The sequence below is a fragment of the Marmota flaviventris genome, chromosome 17 (genome assembly GCF_047511675.1).
Source record: "Marmota flaviventris isolate mMarFla1 chromosome 17, mMarFla1.hap1, whole genome shotgun sequence".
NCBI lineage: Eukaryota > Metazoa > Chordata > Mammalia > Rodentia > Sciuridae > Marmota > Marmota flaviventris.
Window position 1 is genome coordinate 26,023,586 of NC_092514.1, and position 24,828 is coordinate 26,048,413.

The 24,828-nt window shown below is 41.2% G+C and overlaps 1 protein-coding gene across 1 annotated transcript in view; it reads left to right on the forward strand.

Moving 5' to 3' along the window:
• Window positions 1–283: 283 nt before the first annotated feature.
• LOC114080927 (leucine-rich repeats and immunoglobulin-like domains protein 1) overlaps window positions 284–24,828 on the forward strand; it is a 100,833-nt gene continuing 76,288 nt past the window's right edge. Inside the window, 2 exon segments of the mRNA XM_071603824.1 lie at window positions 284–764; window positions 4,711–4,885. Coding sequence (XP_071459925.1) covers window positions 473–764; window positions 4,711–4,885 — 467 coding nt within the window. The 5' untranslated portion in view covers window positions 284–472.

Genomic DNA, 24,828 nt, shown 5'->3' on the forward strand with positions numbered 1-24,828 from the left:
TAGTTCCCGGAGTTGGGGTGGGAGTGGAGGGGACAAATACAAAAACAACTGGCTTAAGATTCTGCTGTACAGAACCTAGCACTCCTTGGGCACCTCTTCTGTTCCCTAATCAGGCTTCAAATCGGCGCTCCAAGGACTGTGGCCTACTTCCCAAGGGCCCAGGTAGGCCCGCCTCCAGTGAACGGCGTCGCGCCGTCGCGTCACGTTACGTCACACGCTCTCCCGGAAGTGTCGCTGAATAACGCCGGGGGCGTGTCTTCAGGCACCGGTGGAACGCGGGACCTTTGCATTTGGCACGGTTGTCTCCCTTGCTGAGGGAGGTTTACTTTCTTTGGCGGGAGAAGAGAGATTGTCTGCAGGTCCGGAACGTGAGGCGGTCTCGGTGTCTGGCGCGGCGCGATGGAGGTAGTGGAGGCTGCCGCCGCTCAGCTGGAAACCCTGAAATTCGGTGGCCCTGGCTCTGGGGTTGACCATGGTGCAGAGGTGTAGTCTCCGGACTCAGTTCCCGCGCCGGGGTCGCAGCCGCCGCTGCAGTCGGAAGAGGGTTGCCCAGACGGTGAGCAGGCCGTGGAGGCTCAGCCTGCAGGGGAGCAACCACCACCGCCTTCCCCGAGCGCCGAGGCGGGCGGGAGCCCTGCGCCCCAGCCTGCGCCAGAACTGCCGCGCTGCGGGGCCTGCATCACCGGCCCGGCCGCCACCCGGCTGGCGCAGACCCCGCACTCCTCGGAGACCTGGGACTCGGACTCAGACTCGGACTCTGACAGGTGGAGTGCCTAGGAGCCCCGGAGCTGCGGGGATGGAGCTTATGTGACCCGCGCTGGGAGCTGCACCTATGAGCCCAGAAGGTGCCGGGGTGGGCTTAGAGGGCGGTGAGGTAGCTGGTACTCGGGGCGCACGTGTTGACCTCGAGTTTGCACTGCCCTTTGCTTAGCTCTTGCCTTGCACGCTACTTTTCTAAATTTGATAGCCAAAGTGGTTTTATGTATGGGGAGTGTAATTTTCAATTCGAAGTCTGTTTTTTTTTTTTTTCTTTTAACTATTCAGTTTGGCATATACTCTTGTGGCTGTAACTTTTTGGGTCAGATCTGAGTTACAGTTGTTTTGTTGTTGTTGTTTGTTGTTGTTGTTGTTATTATTTGTGTGTGTGTTAAGTCTAGAGTGTAGTCCTGGGTTTTTTTTTTTTTTTTTTAATCAGATGAAATAAGGATCATAAGCATTATTTTGTGTGTTCTGAAGTTCTTGAAAATCATGTTAATTTTAGAATCCTTGTAGGGAGTACAAGTTCATGAAATTAGCTAAACAGTTATTTAGTTTTTTATGCTCTAAATACGTTTTATAAAACAACCCCTCCTTGTGTCTTGTGAGAGAAGGCTCCAGTATATGGCTTGTAATAAAACCTCATTGAACATTACCTACAAATATTTGAATAATTGGGGGTGGGAGCAGGTACTGAGGATACACAGTGAGGAGAAAAGGAGTTTTCAGGGAAATATCAACTAAGAGTAGAGGGTATGGAGAAGGATGAAGAATTTAAATACAGCAAGAAGGAATGTATAGAGGAGAGGGGCAAGTAAGCCATTTATAAACAAGGCAGGATATTTTGGCAGTTCTCAGATTATAATCATCTTATGGGATTTCAGAGTCCATGTCACTAGGAAAGTGAAGTAAGTGCTAGATGGTCTGGGGACAAGTTTTGAAGGCAGGCATTGGGGTATGTCATTCCAATAAACCGAACAATGTTGGGACAGTACTGACCATATGCGGATGATGGAAGGGGGTACCAAATATTTGAAAAAATGAAAAGTGGTACAACCATTGCCCTGTACTAGTAGTTAGACAACGTTTTGATACATATATGTGGTATTTGGTTTCAGGTTTTTGGTAACCCAGCATGGTTTTCAAAGAATTATGTTAGAGTACTAATAGAGTATAGTAGCAATTTGAGAATTGCTGTGGGAATTAGGGAAAGAAGTAAATTTGGTGAGTGGGGGGTGGTTTCATAGGAGATAATATTTGAGTTGAAACTATAAAGAGAATTTTTCTGGGTTGAGGGCATTGCAGGCAAGGAAAATAGCGCAAGCAGTGGTGTGTTGTGAAAATGTTAGGGGCTATGGAAAGTTTTATGAGTTTGTATGCTAGATATGGGATCCATGTGAGAAGTGGTGGGAGATGGGATTGTGGAGTTTACCAGGAACCTGATTGCTAACACTCTTAAGATCTCATGCTAAGGAGCATGACTTTCATATTGGATACAGTATAAATTTACAGGAAAACTTTTTTTTCCTACATTTTTTTGGCACGTTATAGTTGTACATACTGATAGAATTTGTTTTTTATATTTGTACATGCACATAATACACTATAATTTGTCCAATATCACTCCCAAGCACTTTGCCCATCCCACCCCATCTCCCACCTCTTGGTCCCTTTCCTCTACTGATTTCCCTTTCCTTTTCATGAGAGCCCTCCCCCCTTTTTTTCCTCTCTAGCTTCCACATATGAGAGAAAACAACCTTCTGAGTTTTGATTTATTTCACTTATCATAATGGTCTTTAGTTCTGTCCATTTTCCTGTAAGTGACATAATTTCATTTTTCATTATGGCTGAATAAAACTCCATTGTGTATATATACAACATTTTATTTATCTATTCATCGTTGATGGACACCTAGGCTGGTTCCATAGATTGGTTGTTGTAAATTATGCTGCTATAAACATGGGTATGCATGTATCATGCTAGTATGATGACTTTAATTCTTAAGGATAAATAATGAGAAATGTTACAACTGGGTCATATGGTGGTTCCATGCCTAGTCTTTTGAGGAACCTCCATACTGATGTTTGTACTATTTTACAGTATCACACCAACAGTGTGAAAGTGTTCCTTTTTTCTCCACATCTTCTCCAGCATTTATTATTTGTGTACTTGGTGACTGTCATTCTGACTAGCATAACATAAAATCTCATTTTGATTTGCATTTCCCTAATGACTAACAATGTTGAACGTTTTTTATGTATTTGTTGGCCATTTGTATTTCTTTTGAGAACTGTTTTTAATTTGAGTCTGTCATTTATTAATTGGGTTATTTGCTTTTTTGGTGTGAAGTTTTTTGAGCTCTTTTATGTATTCTAGATATTAATCCTCTGTCAGAAGAGTACAAAGATTTTCTCCAATTCTGTAGGTTCTCTCATCATATTCCTAATTGTGTCCCTTGGTGTGCAGAAGCTTTTAAATTTGATGCCATCCACTTATTAATCCTTGGAATTATTTCCTGAGCTTTAGGGGTCCTATTGAGAAAATAGTTGCTTAGTTTCTGGTCTAATTCCTAGGTCTGATCCATTTTGAGTTGATTTTTGTGCAGGGTGAGAGATAAGGATATAGTTTCTTTTTTCTCTCTCTCTCTTTTTTTAAACATACGGATAATCAGTTTTCCCTGCATCATTTGGAAAAAAGACTATCTTTTCTCCCAGTGTATGTTTTGGGCTATAGATATGTGGGTTTGTTTCTGTGTCTTTTATTCTTTACCAATGGTCTGTGTGTCTTCTATTCTGTACCATTGGTCTATGTGTCTTTTTATGCCAGTATCATGCATATGTTACCATAGCTCTGCAGTGTAATTTGAAGTCAGGTATTATGATGTCTCTAGTATTGCTTTTTTGGCTTAGAATTGATTTTGGCTATTCTCTGTCTTTTATTCTTCCAAATGAATTTTAGGACTGTCCTGTGAAGAATGTCATTGATTTTTATCTTGGATGTAGTATAAATTTATAGAAAAACTTTTAAAACTTTTCTATATGATTGAATATTTTCTAGTGAAAAGTGGAAGAAGCTGGGCACAATGATGCATGCTTATAATCCCAGCTACTTGGAAGACTGAGATAGGAGTCCTGATCACAAGTTCAAGGCCAGTATGGGCCACTTAACACCCTGTCTCAAAATAAGGGATGGGGATGCAATTCAGTGCCCATGGGTTTAATCCCCAATACGCACATGTGTGCATGCGTGTATACACAAACACACACACACACTAGTACAAACCAGTATAGCCATCACCTTGATTTAACATTTTTTAACTGTTTAATATGTTGCTGAACCATTTTAAAGTTATTAGACATCATGAGATTTTAAATATTTCAGCATATGTTCTTGAAGGGAAACATTCTCAAACACAATACTGTAATAAAATACTAATACATAAATACTGTTTATATAAAATTAATAATTCCCTCTTATCTAATGTGTACTTGAACAATTCTTTAAAAGCAAGAGCATGAACTGATTAGGATGGAGGATCATAAAATTCTGAAAATAACAGCAGTGGGATGAAGGGGTGATTATTGTGGGGAGAGGCTGTTCAGCTACTAGAGAAGACAAGGTTCCCCAGTAGTCTAAAGGCAGAAGAAACTCTTTCATTGGTGACCAAAAAAGGTGCCCTGCCTAGAGCATCCTTTAGGCAGAGATTGTCACTTACTTAACTATACTTAGACATGTAACATGTGAAACTATGGCAGTAAGGGTCTGGATTATAGCAGAGATTTTGAAAATGTTATTGGTAGAATAAAGACTACTTTCTCAATATTATAATAAGCTTTGAAATGCTAGCTTTTGAATTAGACTTGGAGTAGTAAGCAGGGTAAAGTAGATGAATGATCTTATTTTAATAGCATTATAATAATACTGACCAAGTTTTCAACTTTTTTCCTCCAACAGTGAAACAGATTCAGATAGTTCAAGCTCCTCTTCTTCCTCATCGTCTTCTTCCTCATCTTCCTCTTCCTCTCATATATCACTTCCTCCAGTGTTGTCAGATGGAGATGATGATTTACAAGTTGAGAAAGAAAATAAGAATTTTCCTCTTAAAACAAAAGATGAATTACTTCTTAATGTAAGTACTTAGATTTGTTAAATTTAATTTTCATGTTTTAAAATACATTATTGTGGTACTTATATTGGTTATGTTTGGCCTGTGTCTGTTCCATAAATTTGGAATCTGTTCTTAATTTATTGAGCATGCTTTTGCTGTGCTTTGACTTTCATACATAAAAGAGAGGAATGGTTTGGGTAATTTCTGAGGTTGCTTCTAACTTTGGCATCTGTCCATTGATCTTGTTGGGACATCAACTTCATTCTGGTGCTTTCTGTTTTTTTCACTTGCTTTGGAAAATATTTCTGTGTGAGAGTATAACTCACTGGAAAAGCACTTAAGAAAAAGGAAAAAAAAGATATTACTGATGCAGGTTTATAGGTTTGCTTTGTGTTTTGTCCACAAGTCTGAAAATTTTTCTTAATAGTAATTGACTTCTTTTTAATTGGTTGTTTTTAGAGAGGTAGTAAGCAAAATTCAATAGCTTAAGCTTTTTAGGATCTCTATTCACTTGAAATTGTAAAGTTTTTCTAAAATTATAGTTGGAGAAAACTTGTTTATTGTAGAATGGTATATTTTGGTGCTTGATAAATTTGGGTGGCAAAGTTAGTCTTGTGAGATTATGTCCTCTTAAGCTGAGGAGTATGCTAGTCATCTGATTGAAACCTGTAACCCAAGAGGAAATTTCATCTCAGAATTTCAAAATGTAGATTACATTGCTGTATGTTCTTTCTCCATTCATCCATATATTTTAGTTATTATTGATGCTATTTAAAAGTTTAATGATCACTAGTCCTAATTATTATGTAACACTTAAATCAATAAAGATAGTTAAATGTTAGACTTCAAAAACTGTAAAACCTAAGGGCAGTCAGTGTCTTTCTCATGACTGGATTCTGCCAATATTTGTTATTTTTTTCTCATAATAAAAAGTTTCTAATCTCATTTATGCTTTATGTGTTGAAAGAAAACCTTTGCATTTGTATATAGTTGTTTATATTTTCATGCTACACAGCATGTTAATATTTCTTATACAAAGGCTCCCAATTTATATAATTAATTTCTGAAAGTATTGTTTCATCTTTCAGAAGTTTCTTCTTAGTGTATAAAAACCAACAAATAAAAAACCACAGTGTTTTATGAATGCATTTATATCATTGTGTTATTTATCTTACTAGGTCTGGAATTCTTACTGTGGGAATCCCTAGAAATTTATGCAGAATCTTATCGTATCTGCTTAGGTATTTTGCTGAATAGAGTGCCCATATTTTCACCAAAATTCATAAAGGGTCTTTGGCCACAAAAATGCTTGGATGTTCTTTGAGAACTGAGTTCCTATCTGATCTTTGCATTTTCTCTGTGCCCAGTAGAGTGCTTTACAGATAATGGTATCTAAGTGAAAAGTAGCAATGATTATAGAATAAGTGTCTGAATAGGCATAGTACATTTATTCATTCGTTTAAGAAATTGTAGCACACCTGCCATATGCCAGAGGCTATAAATAAGACTAGTTCAATTTCTACTTTTGTAATATCTAATGGGTTCTGACACAGACAAATTTAATTGCCAGAGTGCTATTGAATTTTGTGTATATGTGTTCACCTCATCAGAAAATTCCGTCTTTACTAGGAAAATGTATTGTTAGATTTTAAAACTTGGAACAGTGAACGGGTCTGTTCCTTTTTGTGCTACTCAGGGAATCTTTGAGTAGGATGGAAGAAACAATTTCAGTTTTTAATGTTGAATTCTTAATTAGCTGTTCACTTTATGTTTACAAAAAGTGATTGGGAAGGACACTTACTACAAAGTTTTTAGTCCTTTTACCATTCTGCTGGTAGAAACAAGTAGAGGTTTGATGAGTTCCTGGGGACGCTATAAATCTCTGACTTAGAGTCCTGAAAGGATGTATCAGGACTCCTTCAGGATTTCAGCTCCGAAGTTCAAGGGAAAAGGATTTGGTCCTGAATACCAAGAGTGGTATGTATGCCTACAAGTTCTCGGGGTCTTTAGGACTCTACCTCTTTTTGTGTTGCTCTGTAGGGCTGGCAGTTTGGCCAGTAATGTTAGTATGGGCAAGTCATGGGGAGGACTTTTTCTAGCTTCCTGGGGACCTGGTACACAGCCTTGAACAAAGCATTGAGGCCAGTGGAATGAGTATTTGGATTGCTTGGGCATAAATCTGTGTAGGTTAGTGTGTAGGAGAGAGTGTGAGAGCCTGTGTAGGAGAGTAGAAGATTAAAAGAACTCATGGGCTAGTGAGAGAGGGTGGGAATGTCTAAGAGCCAGTTGACAGGAAGGGAGTGTGAATGTGTGTATTTTGAGGAGGATGGGGGTGCGTGTTACCAGCCCCATATAAACCATATGGAATGGTTTCTTTCTCGCAGGAAAAGGAAGGCTTATATCCATTTTAGGGGAAGCTGGGTAGTCAGCATATTAGTTATACTCTATAGAGGGAATACTTAGAAGTGTTTATATTTGTGAGGAAGAGACTCAAATTACTTCAAGAGAACAGAAAGATTTATAGCAAACTTGCTTGAGTGAGAAAGCCCTGAGAACTAAGGCAGCTATTAGTGCTGGCCACACTGTTTCTTTTAAGTGCCTCTTGAACATTCTTGTTCGGTGTCATTCTTTTTTTATTGACTAGCTTCCTCCATTTACCTGTAGGTTGACTTTTTTTAATATTAGCTTTCTGGATTTCATTGTCCCTGGTTCTAAATAAGGCATATTTTACTTTCAACTTTTCCATGAACTGATTAGTTTCATATTTCTTTGCCTGCTTTGGTACAGTCCTATACTTAGATTTGTTCTTTTTTTTTTTTTTTTTAGAGAGAATTTTTTAATATTTATTTTTCAGTTTTCGGTGGACACAACGTCTTTATTTTATTTTATGTGGTGCTGAGGATCAAACCCAGCGCCCCTCGCATGCCAGGTGAGTGCGCTACTGCTTGAGCCACATCCACAGTCCAACTTAGATTTGTTCTTATAGAAAAATGACAGCCCCCTCTTTTGCTACAACTAGCTCTACCTAGTGTAGTGTGTGCTGTTGTGTTCGGAACTCTTGATGTAGCACTTGGCTTTTGGGAGCTGCTTGCTCTGTACAGTCTTATTAATCTAATAACTTTATGAAATTCTGAAGAAAATTAATGAACTCTCCTAGCCGTGTTGCTTTTGCAAAAAGGTACATACAAATTAAAATGCTCCAAATAGTTAATAGCAATTTTAGAGTTTATGTTAGACCTTCAGGGATCTTTAGAACTTTGACATGCCCAATTTAACTGTTTCATGCCATGTCTTTCTGAAGCATTCTAGGCGTTTTTCTGTAGTTATTTAGAGATGCTGAGCCTCATTTTTACCTTTGTTTAGTCTGCTCATCCAGCAGGAATTGCCTTTCAGGGTCTGTCTCTTTAAAGCTTTTTCATTCTTAGAAAGTTAGAGTCTAGCAATCTGATTGCACTTAGAATTAATTATCCTTAATCTGAAAGTATAGATAGATAGTCAGTCTGAGACTTTTTGAATGTCAACGAGACACACCACCATAATGAGACTTTGAATGTCAAAATTCTACATCATGAAACTTTGGTTCACATACAAAATTATTGAAAATATTGTAGAAAATTATCTTTAAGCTACATGTATAAGGGATGTATGAAACTAATGGGTTTAATCTTTGGGCTTAGTTTCCATCCCCAAGATATCTTATTATGTATATGCAAATATTCCAAAATCTGAAAAGAAAAATCTGAAATGTTTCTGGTACCAGTCTTTTCAGATAAGAGGTACTTATTCTGTACTAACTGTGCAGATCTTTAGTTATAGATGCATAGGAGTTACAGTGAAGTAACATTAAGATTGTTCTTGGGCTGGGGATGTGGCTCAAGCAGTAGCGCGCTCGCCTGGCATGCGTGCAGCCAGGGTTCGATCCTCAGCACCACATACAAACAAAGATGTTGTGTCCGCGGAAAACTAAAAAATAAAATATTAAAAAAAAAAAAAAGATTGTTCTTTTAAGATTAAACCCTACAAAATATAATTCCTCACCCCGTATTGGCTTATAACTAAATCTTGTCTTCTCAAGAAGATCTGATTGTAACCCAATTAAAAAGAAAAAACAGTGTGAGGAAGTGGTGAGGGGAATGGGGGCTGGGAGCCACAAAGACCTTGAAAATGGAGTCTTAATTGGCTTTCTTCAATTACGTAATGTGGTCTTAAATTTAACGAAGTGGAACTATTCTTTTAAACATAAACTTTTCTTTAATACCGAGGTTTATATATAACTTACAGTGTAACTGTAAGGCAGCACATACTATAGCTTTGGACTTATATTAAACTACATAGTATTTATTGATGTTTGATGAATTAGAAAATTAGGTCCTTTTTAAAGTTTTTCTCAGCAGTTTATGCCCTGAACTCTTTATTCGAATATATCAAATGTAACTGAAAATTTTGAATCATAAAAGGAGTTGGGTTTGTGTTTTTCTGAAGTCTTAACCAGAAATGAATTTTATAAATCATGTCTATGGTTTTCTTTTCTGAAAACCGGAAAGCCTGTACCTAATATTTTAAAATTATGACCCAGTGCTTATGGGAGTTTAAAAAAAAGGATAATAATGATGATGATGTATATTTATGCATATAATGTAGCATAGTGAAGAAAAAATTTAATCCTGATAAGCAATTTGTGAGAAATTTTATTTTCGTAATTTACAGATTACTTGTGTTATATCAAAAAAGTACACTTTATATATTTAGATAATATATTATTTATGTAATATATTCTCTTGCTGATGCTGCAGCATAGACACACATTCTAAAACATCCTGATAATGGATATTAGGAAATGTCTTTGGTCACCTTACGTGGTTAGAAGTTTTATTGAAATATTTCGTATCTACTTGATCTCCCAGTGCTGTGAAATTGTATTATACTTTGCTCTGCACCTAACATTAATTGAATGTGTTGTTTTCAAGGACAGATATCTTTTTTGTAAGTTTTGTCCTAAAACAAAACTTACAAAAACTCCTCTGCAGTTGGGAGGAGCAGATTCATAGGGAATGTAGGAATGTAGGCCTCTTTAAATTTAAGCTTTTTATGACTGTAGATAAATTAGGAATTTACATTCTATCCTAGAATGTGATGGTACTTATTAATATTCTTCTCAAAATGCCTGATATTTAGGGAATTGCATATATACTTGAGATTATTTTTTATTAATACTTTGTGCTCTTCAATATTCATGTTTTTTACAAAATAAAATTTTGTTTTTCACTGTACAACACTTTCTAAAGAGTTTATGGGAAGCATGGATGATGTCTTTAAGTCTCAAATACATACTGTTTTATTCACTGTAGTGTCCATATATGTCCTGTGTATATATACATATGGGATTATTACTATACAAAAACATTCTATATTTTAGATTCCTCCATTCCCCAGTAGATTTTAATAAGTGAGTTCTCCTGACTACTGTACTGGATAAAGACAAATGTAAATTAAAAGAGAATGTAGCTGGAGGGTGAGCCTACATAATTAGGCTGAGAGAAAAGTAACATCAGAGTTAATGCAGAATGTCAGAAGGATGGAAGAGAGCCATAGGATCGAGTGGAAGGGGAGATGATTTGCACTGCAGTGATTAAGGAAGATATGAGGGAGATTGAAAGATGGCTCTGGTTGGGAAGGTGACGATGAAAAGCATGTGGACTTAAAAGGAAAAGAACAAGTTTGTCACATGACAGTTTTATTCTCAATGTCATTTAACATTGTAGGAGCCAGGGAATGTTTATTGTTCATTCATTTATTATCCATACAATTAATATTTTTAGTTCTAAACAAGCACTTTTTTCACCTTTTTAAGAAGTTTGGACTATGGAATTTTGCAGTTCATGAAATACAGACTCCTCACTTAACATAAAAGGTAGACTTTGAGTTACATTTACAGTTGGATCTTTTTTTTTTCTTATTGAAATGGACTATAATTTTATTTCAGCTTTTTGAAGATATTTTTATAAACTTTGTTTCTATGACTGTAATTTTGGTGTAGAACAGGGTGGAAACATTATATTCATTAAATGAAAAATATAAAGACATTTCAGAGAATTGTTGATTTTAATTTTTTAGGTGATAATATTTAATGGACCAGCTTACAGTTAGTGTCAGAAACAATAGGGTAATAAATGAGGGCAAAATTAATGCTGTTGGTGATAGCTACAGAAAGAGCTGCAATCCATGGAAACTTGTAAAATTACTCTTCCCTGGAAAAGTTGATTAGTTAGAAATTAAATGTTAAATGTGGTCAGACTTTGCACAAAGTATACAGACCTAATCCATTCTTTTTTCCAATATGTCTTACCAGCTATAGGGAAAAAATCCAATCATGACTCTCAATACTCCAGGGATGGGATCCTACTTTCCAACCATATCTGAAAAGTGAAGGGTCACCCAGTAGCATCAGGTAATTGGCTGCCATGTGCGTGTCCTCTATTCTTGGGTAATAGGAGAAAAAGTGGTCAAATAATTTTATTCTATCTTCCCCACTTTTCTCAATTCTTCCCAAATGAATACCAAAAGAATTAGTTTCCATTTCGAATGTTTGATTCCTTTACACACCACCCTGTGCTGCCCTTATTCTGCTTTCATGAGTAAAAATCCAAATTCATGTTCTTTAGATAATTTTGCTTTAGAAGATACCCAAATTACTGATTCCCACCCCCCGCCCCTGCCCAATTGGTAAGCCTTCAGAAGAGCTAGGGAAGTCAAGGCCAAATTATAAAGCATGAATGTCATTTTTTCAGAGGGCTTTTTTGTACATAATAGCTCCTTCCATTTTTATGCTGGAAGTTTTAGACACTCATTTTTGACTGGCACGTCTATAATTTACTTTTCAATAGGATGGATTTTTAATGTTGTGTACTACTTATTTGAATATTTTACTTCACAGAGTAACCTTGTAGCTCATACAAATATTTAGAGAATGAGAATTTAATAATATTCTTACGACACAGACAATGATTGCTTTCATGTATGTTTCGAAAGTGTGGTTTAAGATCTTGCTTTTTTTTTTTTTTTTTTGGCTGCCATAGTTATGGTGTCTTATCACAGGATTATAGTAATTATTTTGTTCAAGTCTGGTATATAATTTCTTTATTAATTGTACTGTCTTTTCTATTCCTGCACTTCAACATTTTAAAAATTGTATCAGCGTTTGTACTATGTAGAACTTTTACTGAATTTCTTCATTATTTTTGGATAAGAAGACTGGTATCAGAAATTAAGTCACTTGCCTGAGGACCCAGCAGTTGGGAGGAGCAGATTCATAGGGAATGATACTTAAGATTTCCATGGTTTTAGTAGCAGTGTTTATACCTGGACTGTGTAACCCAGAGGCCAAGAGACTGGGCTTGTGGTGTGCCTGGCTTCATATGCTTGCAGTGCTGCCTGCTCCTAATGGCCACAGAAGCCATCGGTTAAATGAACCAGTTGTTCAGTGAGAGCAAGAAAAGGAGTGTTTGCACAAACCACCTTTAAAATTTCTGATCCTTGGTGAAAGTCGGTGGGTTTGTGAATTATTAACAGGAGTGTACATGAGGAAATACTGGCTGTTTAAATGTTATATATAGTCTTTATATAAGGAAAGAAATGAAAGCTGACTAGACCCTCGGCTGCTACCTTTTTCGGCTGTGGGCCTGCTCTCAGCAGAGGCAGGAGGCTGGCCACTGGCAGACCACACGGGCACATGGGCACACAGGCATCATGTCAGCTCATCACTCGTAGTCACATTTTGCTTAGAAGGCAGTGGAAGTGTTTTGCAGCCTGTTGGGAGGTATAAAGGTGAAGGTATAAGTTCCTTACCAGTGCCCAGAGTCCTGGACAGGGACATGGGAGGGCTGCCCGTCTGCTGGGGAAGGTTGTGTCATCAGAAGAGTAGTGTAGCAAGTCGGTGAGAGCTAGCCTGAGAAATCTGTCCTGTCACTTGCCCTGGGCTTGCAGGTCCTTCTTTAATTTGTCACTACACAGAGAGCCATCCACTATGGCTTTGATTTACACAGAAGGGTGTCCCCTTGGTGGAAGCCAGGAAAGCTCATTGACAGAGCTCCAGCTTAGCACCCCGTTGAAGACTTTGAGTCCTGGGGAGAGACTTGGGAAAAATCCATCTGTGAACCTGGTTTCCACTATGCACAGATATTTCCAGAGTCCCCAGAGCCTCATACAGTTGATATATATTTAATTTGTGCTTATTAGTTATGATACATGACAGTAGAGTGCATTTTGACATCATACATACATGGAGTCTAACTTCCCATTCTTGTGGTTGGACATGATGTGGAGTTTCCCTGGTCGTGTGTTCACATAGGAACACAGGGAAGTTCTGTCCCATTCATTCCACTGTCTTTCCTGTTCCCATCCCTCTCCCTTCCCTTTATTCTCCTTTGTCTCATCCAAAGTACTTCTATTCTTCTTTACCTGCCCCCCTTATTGTGAGTCAGCATCCACCTATCAGAGAGGACATTCAGCCTTTGATTTTTGGAGGATTGGCTTATTTCACTTAGCATCATAGTCTCCAGTTCCATCCATTTGGAACTTTACCGACAGATTTACCGACAGATTCCCTAATTTTGTTTTTCTTTATGGCTGAGTAATATTCCACTGTGTATATGTACCACATTTTCTTTATCCATTTATCTGTTGAAGGGCACCTAGGTTGGTTCTATAGTTTAGCTATTGTGAATTGAGTTAACAGTTGAGATTAATGGGCTAATGATTTCATCTGACATTTACCTGGAAAGACGAATTGCGACTCACCTTTACTGGGAGTGGTACTAGTGGTGGTGTGTGTGGCGGGGGGCAGAAAATGGGAGGCTAAAGGGGAAGGGGGGAAGGAGGAAGATGTTGAGGAAGGTTGGAGCTGAGCATAAAGAAGGCTTCTTTATAGCTTCTTCCATGCTGGCTGGAGTTGCCTGCTGGGTGAGGAAGTGACACTCAGAAATGCCTGGGTTCAGTTTCTTTCCTGCGGGGTCTAAGCCTTGCTCATTTCCAGTGCATGAGCCATGCCTGACCTGGGAAGGGAGAGAGCAGGTGCCTCGTCTCCTTTCCCTGCCTCTTGATTGTCCTCAGGTGCAGTGCCACTTGATATTGGCTGTTCTGCAATACTTGGAGAGCATTATTCTCAAACTGCCAGGATTACAGCCAACATAGACCACGGGCCCTGCAGCCAACCAGCCAGCCTCTACAGCAGTGGCAGAGAGGAAACTCAAGCTGTAAATAAATCTCTGTTTGGGGGCTTTGTAGTGGCAAATGATGTGAATGAGTGGATTGTAAAGGGTGCCTGGTTTTATATGGCCGTGAATACCCAGGCCGTAGATAAATATTGACACCAATGGTGGGACAGGCCTACCATTTGTCTCCTGCCCCTAGGAAGAAAAGCTCTTTTCTCAGGTGCTCGTGACCTTATAAACCACCCTGACAAGTCAGTGCAGGTGCGCTCTGTGCTGCCACTTGGGATTTGAGAGTGGGTGGTTTTCATCTTGGGCTTGTGCAAGCTTTAGCCTAACCATATCTAAACTTGCTTTGGCTTATTGATCCCAGTTGTGTTTGTTGCAAGTAAATGTTTCCAGCACAGTTTTGCCAAGTCATGCTTGTGTGACCACACAGACTGATCTGGGGTGGGAGCTCTGAGTGGGGGGGGGGGGGGGACTTCAGAGTGGGAGGCCAGTCCTGGAGACTTGGCTGAAATAAGGGTCGAATCTGATATCTGGATGCCCTTCTGAGCCAACTGGGCCTGCATCCTGAACCATGCTTTCATCTCCTATATTTTGGGGGCATGGAACAGAACCAGCCTACAATGGAAGAGGGTGCTGGATTTGCTCCTGTGAAGTATGCAGCAGCAATCGGTACTTACCCCAAGGCTGTTGTTCTTGTGGGAGCAAAGTTGTGTAAGAGTTCCTTGATACAGGACAAGATGAGCAGGGGCTTTGACAAACTCAGACTTAATTTTGTCTTCTTGCAAAGGTGATGGCTAGAACTGGAGACTGTGTTCATTGAATAGAAAGCTGTGAGCAGAGACTTCCCAGTGTTCTCAGGGCAGCTGCTGCAATGGATGTCTGGGCTTGGTGTGAACCATGGGGTTTGATTTCCTGCTCAGACGTGAAGAAGCCCTGTGAACTGAGTCAGCACAGTGAGGATAGAGTATCTACAGATCCACAGGGTAAGGGTGTGTTTTTTACGTTTCTGTAAGTGGGACTGTCTTTTGGTAAGGTGGTTTGTTAAAAAAAAAATAGGACTCACATTCAGTAGGTACAGTAATAATTATTGGCTGAGGTACAGTTTAGGAAGTAGAATTTACTGCTAAGATCCACTTTTTTTGGTACCAGGTTGAACTCAGGGGTACTTGACCACTGAGCCCCATCCCCGACCCCATTTTATATTTTATTTAGAGCCAGGGTCTCACTGAGTTGCTTAGCATCTCACAGTTGCTGAGGCTGGCTTTGAACTTGTGATCCTCCTGCCTCAGCCTCCCGAGTGGCTGGGATGACATGTGTGCGCCACCATGCCCACCTGACAGGATCCACTCTTAAGACAAATGCCTTGGGAGTAAATGACCTGGAACTGCACACGAATGTTGTTGAGTGTAGATACAGAACATATGGAAGAGGTGAGGCATCTTTTTAGAGGCCTTGGTGAATGAATGAGTCAAAACAAACAGAACTCCAAAGAAAACCACAGCCAGGTTTCCAATTGACATAAAGCTTGACTGTATTTAAGGATGGAGGTCGCACAGAATATCTGATGCTTTATCCCTGTCATTTCATGGCATGTGAAGTTTCTTTTCGGGGCCAGGTATTGAACCCGGGGCACTCAACCACTGAGCCCCATCCCCAGCCATTTTTTTTGTATTTTATTTAGAGACAGGGTCTCAGTGAGTTGCTTACAGCCTCGCTAAGTTGATGAGGGTGGCTTTGAACTCATGATCCTCCTGCCTCAGCCTCCTGAGCTGCTGGGATGACAGGTGTGCTGAAGTTCATATTTTAATCAGAAACCAGTCTGTAAAATAGTGCCTGCTGAAATGCCTTGTTGTCAAACCCGATTTCATATCTTCTTAGCATTTCAACACCCAGCAGTTGAGGTCTTCCCACTGCCCCACCGTGGTGGGGAAAATCGTTTTTCAAGTTGAGAGTGTTTGGTTATGTCATAGTGTTATAGAAAGAAACACTTTTGCCTTTTGGCTCCAGCTGAGCATTTCATAGCACATATAAACCTTAAAAAGCCCCACGGAAAAATGGGCAGCATGAGATCCCACTTTGATAACCCAGCCACTAAAGTCTGTGACTCACTGGGCAGCTGACCTTGCAGACCTCTGCATCTTCTTTTTTTTTTTTTTTATTTTTTTGGTTCTGAGGATTGAATCCAGGGCTTTGTGAATGTGAGGCAAGCACTCTACCAACTGAGCCATATTCCCAGCCCTTCATCTTCTTTAAAATACTTAGCCAGAGATACTCGTGCAGCTCTTGAAATGTTGTGGGTAGATTCTGTTTTCTCATTTGGTTGGTTGAGAGCTTTCAGTATTAATTATTGGTACAGTATTAATTATTGTAGGTACAGTATTAATTATTGGCTGAGATACAGTTTAGGCAGTAGAATTTACTGCTAAGATCCACTTTTTTTTGGTGGGGGGGTACCAGGGATTGAACCCAGGGGCACTCAACCCCTGAGCCATATCCCCAGCCCTATTTTATGTTTTATTTAGAGACAAAGTCTCACTGAGTTGCTGAAGGTCACTTGAATCTCTGGATTTGAGTGGCCTTCATTTTTTGGTTGTGGGAGAGTCCAGAAAAGGGAGACAGGTTAAGCTTAGAAAATGTTTGAAGGAACCTTGCGCTTCATCCAGGGCAGGACAGCGTGAGTTTTATATTTGCTTTATAGATTCTAGATGCTCAGGCTTCACACAGGCATGAAGAGAGGTCACGGAGATGTTGTGGGGGTGATTTCCATTTAAAGATAAAGGACCTGGGCAAGTAATGGAAGTGATGGGGCCACCTGTGGGCCTGTGGGCTTTCTTCTCCAGGGGATTCCTTATGAATGGCTTCACTCTTTTGTCCTTTAATTTTTTTTGTAATTTGGTATAGAGGTGGGGGAGGAAGGAGAGTCCAGTAACATTAAGGTAAGCTGTTGTTTGTACAAATGTATTTGCTTAAGACAATCCACTTTCATTTCCTTCTTTGTCTGCTTGAGGGAGGGAGACAGGCCACTTATGATACATTGGTCCCTTTGTAATCCAGAAGTAGATCTGGCTAGAATCCCCACCTAACTACTTACTTTACTAACAAGAACAAAAGCTTCTGATCACTGGTGTGTCCAGAATTGAGTCACCACCAAGTTTTATTTTTTTTTAATCTTTTGGCACACATTTCTGTAATAGGAGGGTTTTACACTGATATTTCCTCTGATTGGATTATGTTGGTGAATTTGTCAGAATGGAGGTTAAGTGAAAAAGGCACAAAATGCCTTGACTGTTTCCTGATTCCTGGAAACTCCTGGGTGACAGTGACTTTTAAGGATTCAGAGGGAGAGAGTGGTTTTTTTTAAAATTTGTTTGGACCTTTTTATCTCCGTCTTTGGCACCCAGAGGAGGAGTATTACATGGTTAGGGGTTCAATTCCTGAAGAGTCCAGTTAGTGGCATCGGATTTTCTTATCCTTTTATCTCAGGGAAATCCTGGGGTATACCTTCTGCCAGAAAGACAGGCTTGGCATTTGCCATCTTGTTCCTGTGGCCAGGAGTACTTTTATGAGGCTATGTTAAAATAGTTATTTTCCTCCCTGTGCCCCAGGTGTGGGCCCAGAGTGTGGGAAATCCTGAGTGTTACAAACAGACTTGTGCTAGTGGTGGAGAAGGAACTCAATCACAGGATCTCCTAGGGGGTGATTGTGTCAGAATGTATGCAGTTCTGAAGCATGGTACCAGGAAGTCTTCCCAAAGGTTACTGGTTTGCATTTTTTTGCCCTAATTAGCTATACATGACAGTAGAATGCATTTTGACACATCCTACATAAATGGAGTATAACTTCTCATTCTTCTGGTTGTACATGATGTAGAATCACACTGATTGTTAATCATATATGCACATAGGGTAATAATGTCTGATTCATTCCACTGCCCTTCTCACCTCCTTATCCCATCCCTTCTCTTCACTCCCCTCTGCCTAATCCAGAGTACCTCTGTTCTTTCTTAGCCCTAATCCCTTCATTGTGAATTAGCATCCATATACCAGAGAAAACATTTGACCTTTGTTTTTTGGGGGGATTGGCTTCTTTCACTTACCATGAGAGTCTCCAGTTCCATCCATTTACCTGCAAATGCCATAATCTCATTTTTCTTTAAGGCTGAGTAATATTCCATTGTTTATATGTACCACATTTTCTTTATCCATTCATCTTTTGAAGTGTACTTAGGTTGATTCCATAGCTCACCTGTTGTGAATTGAGCTGCTATAAGCATTGATGTGGCCGTGTCACTGAAGTATGCTGATTTAAAGTCCTTTGGGTATAAACGAAGGAGTGGGATAACTGGGTCAAAAGGTGGTTTTATTCCAAGTTTTCTGAGGAATCTTCATACTGATTTCCATAATGCTTGCACCAGTTTGCAGTCTCACCAGCAATGTACCTTTTCTCCCACATCCTTGCCAACAATTATTGTTGCTTGTATTCTGGATAATTGGTCTGCATCCTTTCTGGATGCACCCCAAATGAATTAATTTTAAAGCTGCAACGTGTCTTTAACAGATAGACCAAATCTTACTCTGGTGGTTGTGAAGGTAGGTGGACTCCTGAAAGTGCACATTTATAGGGGCAGAGGGTACAGGTGGAGGTGTTAAGAAAGAAGAACCATAATCTGTAAGCAGAAGCACTTGGAGAACCTCAGATTCCAAATTTATCTACTTGAGCGAAGCATCTTTTTCCTCAGCCTTATCTATCTCTCGCTTCCTGTCCACTTTGAGTTGTTTTCACTACTTCAGAGGCAAAAGTCTCCACTGCCTGCCTCCTGAGCATGGTTTTCATTTAGGAGACTCCTCCATCCCTCAGCTGGGAGGACCTCCAGCTTCTGAGCCAGAGCTGAGCACCTTGTGCTCCCGGGATCAGAATGGCTCCCCTCTGGTGCCATGGGTGCCGCCTCTCGGGCCTGCATGGCCTCCTTGGGGACAGGGAGGCATGGCCATCCTAAGTTCTGCTGGACAAGGTCCAGGATGGGGAAACTGTGGTGTGAGTGGTAGATTTGCAAAGTCCTGTAGAGCTTAAAGACTCTGAAAGGGTAGCTTTGGGATTCCTTTATGGAGCCTGTAGAACAGGGAGGCAGTCCTGAGCATCAGGACTCACTTCTGGCCCTCTGCTCTCCTTTGCCGTTTCTACTGAACCTCTCTATAATGGCAAACCCAAATGGCAGCTTTATGTGCATCTTTACTGCTGATGATCCCAGGGACGTTCCCTGGGAGGGTCAGGCCCTGGGAGGGTCAGGTCATGGCAGGTAGCTAGCTCTTCCCTGCCCAAAGGCCGTTTGCTTGTTTAGTATTCACCAGCTGCAGGGCCAGTGTGCCAGGGTGCCTCTTCTTAATTAAATTAATTAATTTTTAGGGGCCGATGATGCACGGACCATGTAAATGAGTGACAGTTAGGGAGATTTGTAGGCTCCCCCGCATGCCCCCAGGACCAGCCTCCACCAAGCCCTCCTAAATAACAGAATCCATGATACACTTAATGGCTTCATGGACCAGACTACAATTTTGGTAGGAAAACCAGATCCTAGACGCTCCTGTTTTAAGGTATGATCCACTGCCTTTGGTGATGGGAAGAAAAATGGTCTGGGCCTCTTGATTATTTAGTTTGGAGGTTTTAGGTAGATGTACAAGGAGATACTCTGTTGCTATGGAAGTCAACTTTAATGGCCCTATAGATGAACACTAATGAGGGACTTGGCCCTGGGATTGGTGGGGGTTCATAGCACCCTTGGATCACCTGCCGCTTGGGCTGAGGGTCTGGGGGCATGAGCTCCTCTTCTCTCTTGGCTCTAACGCTGGTGGTGTGTCTTGCTCTTCCCTCTCTAGGGGGTCCTGGTTTCTTTGCCGTTTTATTTGTTAGTTTTACTTCCTAGGCTCCGTGCCTTGCTTTACCCTTCCCCGCTCTCTTCTGGAGAGAACAGTGCTGTTTTTCCTTTCTTTCAGGGTCAGCCTAGAGAGGTCTTGCATTTTTTTTCTGATAAGCCTTTCTCATCACAACTGCTCTTCCCTGCTTTGGATGTCACCACCTGGACTCAGTGTTATCCACACCACGGATGACAAATTCAAACAGCCACTTGGATAACTAACTGCCAGTGATCCCAGAGGGCCTGGCTGAGAGGCAGTAAGGAGTGGTGAGGTCTTGGCACATGGGCTGCTTGCCAAGCATACGGAGCCCATTGTCGGTATCAGCAATGCTGTCCTAGCTGTGGTTTTTAAAAGAAACTGAAATATTTATTGATTTATTTGGGGAAACTTCAGGTGTTTCCAACTCGTGTTCAATCAGAAACCAATTTCCCTGCATCCTGATTTTGGCCTAAGAGCTACCTATTTTCATTTTACCCTATGCTTGCCACCCGAGGGCCTTTGACTACGGTTATTTGGTTAGCAGTCTTTACCTGACCCATAGGTTATGAGGTCCTTCAGGTCAGGGACTTGATCTTACCTTAATTTATATCAGAATTTTTGACAGTGTAAGTATACATGGTAAGTGCATGCTCAAATATCTGTCCAGTCTGGCTTTTATTGGATACCAGAGGAAGAAGATACGTGTCTGTCCGACAGGACAGGGAGAGAGATATGAACTTAGGGTGGAGAAGCCTCGGACCTCACAGAGTTACACAGGCAGTTAACGTCTAAGGTGTTATACTTCAGAGGCCCACACTGATTTGCTTAGGAGATTTTAAGGAGTGAAAATAGGCAGTGGCTTTGAATCCTTATATGGCTGATATGTGTTATCTCCTCCTGAGTCACCTCCCTCATTCCCGCAGAGAATGGTCTGTGTCATGTTTTCACAAATTGAAATAATCATGACTCTCTACTGAACTCTCTGAAATGTAATTGACCCAAAGCTCACAAAATGAGCTGTATGAATGGTGTTGAGATTCAAATCACTTTTCTTTTTTGGTACCAGGGATTGAACCCAGGGACGCTTAAACACTGAGCCACATCCCCAGCCCCCAGACTCCCTTTTTTTTTTTTATTTTTTATTTATAGACAGGGTCTCACTAAGTTATGTAGGGCCTTGCTAAGTAGCTGAGACTGGCTTGAACTTGCGATCCTCCTGCCTCAGCCTCCTGAGCTCCTGGAATGACAGGCATACACCACCACACCTGACTGAACTCATTCTTTTGCTTGATATTACACGGGATGTCATCTGTCTCCTTACCCCAGGGCAGGGAACATACACTGCTTGGCTTACTTAATAGAGTGGCAACAAGTACAGCATCTTCTCCTGAGCAGGAATCCTGGGGTGAGGATGCTAGGAGAAGATCAAGTTTAAGGTGCAGTTTTATCATTCTATAATAATCCTTTAATGTGTATTCTCAGGCTGTTTGGTTGTGGTTTTCATTAAAGGCAGGAAAGCATCACTATAGAAAAAAAAAGAACATCTAGTAATCTAGGATTTTTTATTTTATTATTATCATTAATATATTTTGGACCCCAGGGATTGAACCCAGGAGTGATTAGCCACTGAGCCATATCCCCCTCCCTTTTTATAGTTTATTTAGAGACAGGGTCTCACTGAGTTGCTGAGAGCCTCACTAAGTTGCTGAGGCTGGCTTTGAACTCACATCCTCCTGCCTCAGCCTCCTGAGCCCCTGGGATCATAGCCAAGTGCCACCATGCCCAGTAGAATCTTTTAATTACTTGGGGGAGGGGGGACACAAAAAGTAATCCAGGATAGGCCCAGCAAAACCTGTCTGCCAGCCACATCTGGCCAGAAGACTGCCAGTTTTTGACCTGATCTGGGCCACTGGCTCTTGAGGAAGTAGTTCTGAGTGACGGGCTTGTTTCTGGCTCCCTATGTGGCCAGGAGTACAGCTGGGACTCACGGGGTCTTACACCATCTCCTGATGGTTCTGCTTTGAAGTCACTTCCCTCTTTCCTCCCTAGCAAGTGTCTACCTACATCCTTCAGCTACCTAGAATAAAACCATCCACAGCCCCACCACCCTCTGATTTCCCTTTAAAGAGCCAAAATCATCTCCCTAAAGTCCAGAAGTGCTGTCAACATTCTGTTTCCTGGACCAGGCTACCTGAGAAGAGAGTCCTCCCTAAACATGGTTATCCAGAGGCCAAGCAGCATCAGGATTGACAGTGAGATTCCAGGACAGAGCCCCAGAGAGGAAGACTGTGTACGTGGAAACATGAGCTCCCGCTGGGTCAACCCAGAAGCAGGGAATTTTTTTGTGTTTCAATGAACTGGAAAAGGCACATATGAACAAGTGTCAGGGCTGCCTGGAGAGTCTCCTGTTGGACGCTTGTGGGCAACATAGAGAAAACCCAGGGCGGAAGCTCGTGTCTCCTGAACAGCCACTGCCTTGGGATGGAGCTGCCCTAGCATTCAAGTTCGAGAAGTAAGAGGTCTCTAAACCCAGAACAAGCAGCTGAGCCTCAAATGCTCCATCAGGCAACGGGGAAAATAATTGACTGTGTTCTCCCTTCTACAAACATACAATCCTCACAGGCACTGTTTCATTGGCCCAGTGCAGGGAGAAAAACTCCCCATGTGATTTTTTTAATTGTGGGAAGATATGTACAACATAAAGTTGACTTCCTATTTTAGCCATTTCTCAGTGGGCTGTGCGCATGCCTACGTTCACACGTCAGGCAACCATCACCACCACCCAGTTCAAGGACCTTCTCAACATCACCAGCAGAAATTCCGCACCATTAAACAGGGACTCTGCCCCATGTGTCCACCACCCTTGGAAGCCAGCCACTCCAGGTTCCTTGTTCGAATTGCAACCAGATGGTACCTTTCCTCCTGTGCCTGGCTGATTTTGCTAAAATCAGTGCCTTCGAGGTCTAGCCATGCCTGGATAGTGGTACACACCTGTCATCCCAGCAGCTCCAGAGGCTGAGGCAGGAGGGTCATGAGTTCAAAGCCACCCTAAGAACTTAGCTTGACCTTGTCCCAAAAGAAAATGTAAACAGGGCTGGGGATGTGGCTCCATGGTTAAGTGCCCCTGGGTTCAATCACCAGTACCAAAAAAAAAAAAAAAAAAATCCACCCATGCTGTCACACATGTAGAGTTTCTTTTTAAGGCTCAATAGTCTTCCTTTGTATGGATGTCCCACATGTTGTGTATATAGTCATCCATAGATTTGGGTTGCTACTGTGAATAACACTGTTATGAACACTGGTGTGTTTTCTTAAAAAAATGTTAAAGAGGTTTTTAAATACGATTTTTTTCTTTTATTGTTTTTTAATTCTTTGATCAATATGCTTACTGTCAACTCATTTCTCATCAATTAAGGAAAGATGCTCTGCACAAAGGGTGTGAGTTCTCATCTCAGGCCCCAGGAATAATCAGTGAGCTAACCAGTGGAAACCTCAGCTGGGGCTCTGTTTCCAGGTGGCAGCTGACATGACACACATATAAAGCATCTCACTTATTTCTAGGAACATGGTTGCCCCTTCCCAGGCCTGACATCTGAATGGGTCTTCAGTTGAAGGTTTTAGATTCTCCTGTCAAAACAATTCATCTGTCTGCAGGACAGATGCCATCCAAGGCATGCCTGTACCTTTCAGTAAGGAGCCCAGAGCTGGAGGGGAAAGAAACCTGGGGGGGGGGGGGGTATTTAGTTCCTGCCAATTGCAGCTTTTGTTAAACATTTTGTCAGCCATTGTCATAACACAAATTTTCCCTGTTCTTTGCACAAAGGGCACAGAGATCTTGGAACAATGGAGCCCAAGCCTAGCCGTAGATATTCTTTCAGCTAATCTGCTCAAAGAGGACCGTGCGGCCCACCATTTGCAGAACACACAAGAGGCACCTCAGCAGAGAACAGCTCAGGTTTTACCCAGGCATATCAGAAAAGGCAAACTGTGTAACAGGGTAGGACAAGAGGGTGCTCAAAAAGCAGGCTTCCTGGAAAGACCCCGCAGAGCCACGGAATGTCAAGAGCTGAAGTCTTTCTATAGCTGAGAAATCCCATCTCTCTCTAAACCTAGCCGACTAGCCACGTGGCCATGTATAGTTAAACTACGTAAGAGTACACAAAATTATGAATTCAAAGCCAGGCATGGTGGTGCAGGCCTGTAATCCCAGCAACTCGGGAGGCTGAGGCAGGAGGATTGAAAGTTCAAAGCCAGCTTCAGCAACTTAGGGAGGCCCTAAGCCACTCAGTGAGACCCTGTCTCTAAATAAAATACAAAATAGGGCTGGGGATGCGGCTCCATGGTTAAGCACCCTGGATTCAATCCCTGGTAACAAATATGTATGAATTCCTTTTTTTTTTTCAGTTGCCAATGGATCTTTTATTCAATTTTCTTATTTATATATAGTGCTTAGGATCGAATTCACGGCCTCACACATTCCAGGCAAGTGCTCTGCCACTGAGCTATAATTCCAGTCCTCACTAGCCATATGTCAAGGTTTCAGGAGCTGTGTGTGACCTCATGCCATGATGCAGACGGGGCTGTCTATCATCACCATCCATCCAACTGAGCTGGATCTAAATCATAATCAAGCAGTATTTCTAAACCTGGGGATAACCAATAAATGTTTCAAGTAAAACAGCACCTACAGGAGAAACTTGAACTTTAAAAATAAATCTCAAGGGTAGGAGGGTGTAGTTCAGTGGTAGAGTGCTTGCCTGGCATGCGTGAAGCCCTGGGTTCCACTCCCCAGCAGCACAGAGAGAGATGATGAATGGGAGGGTTAGAGGAAGAAGAGGAGGGAGGAGGAGGAGAAAGG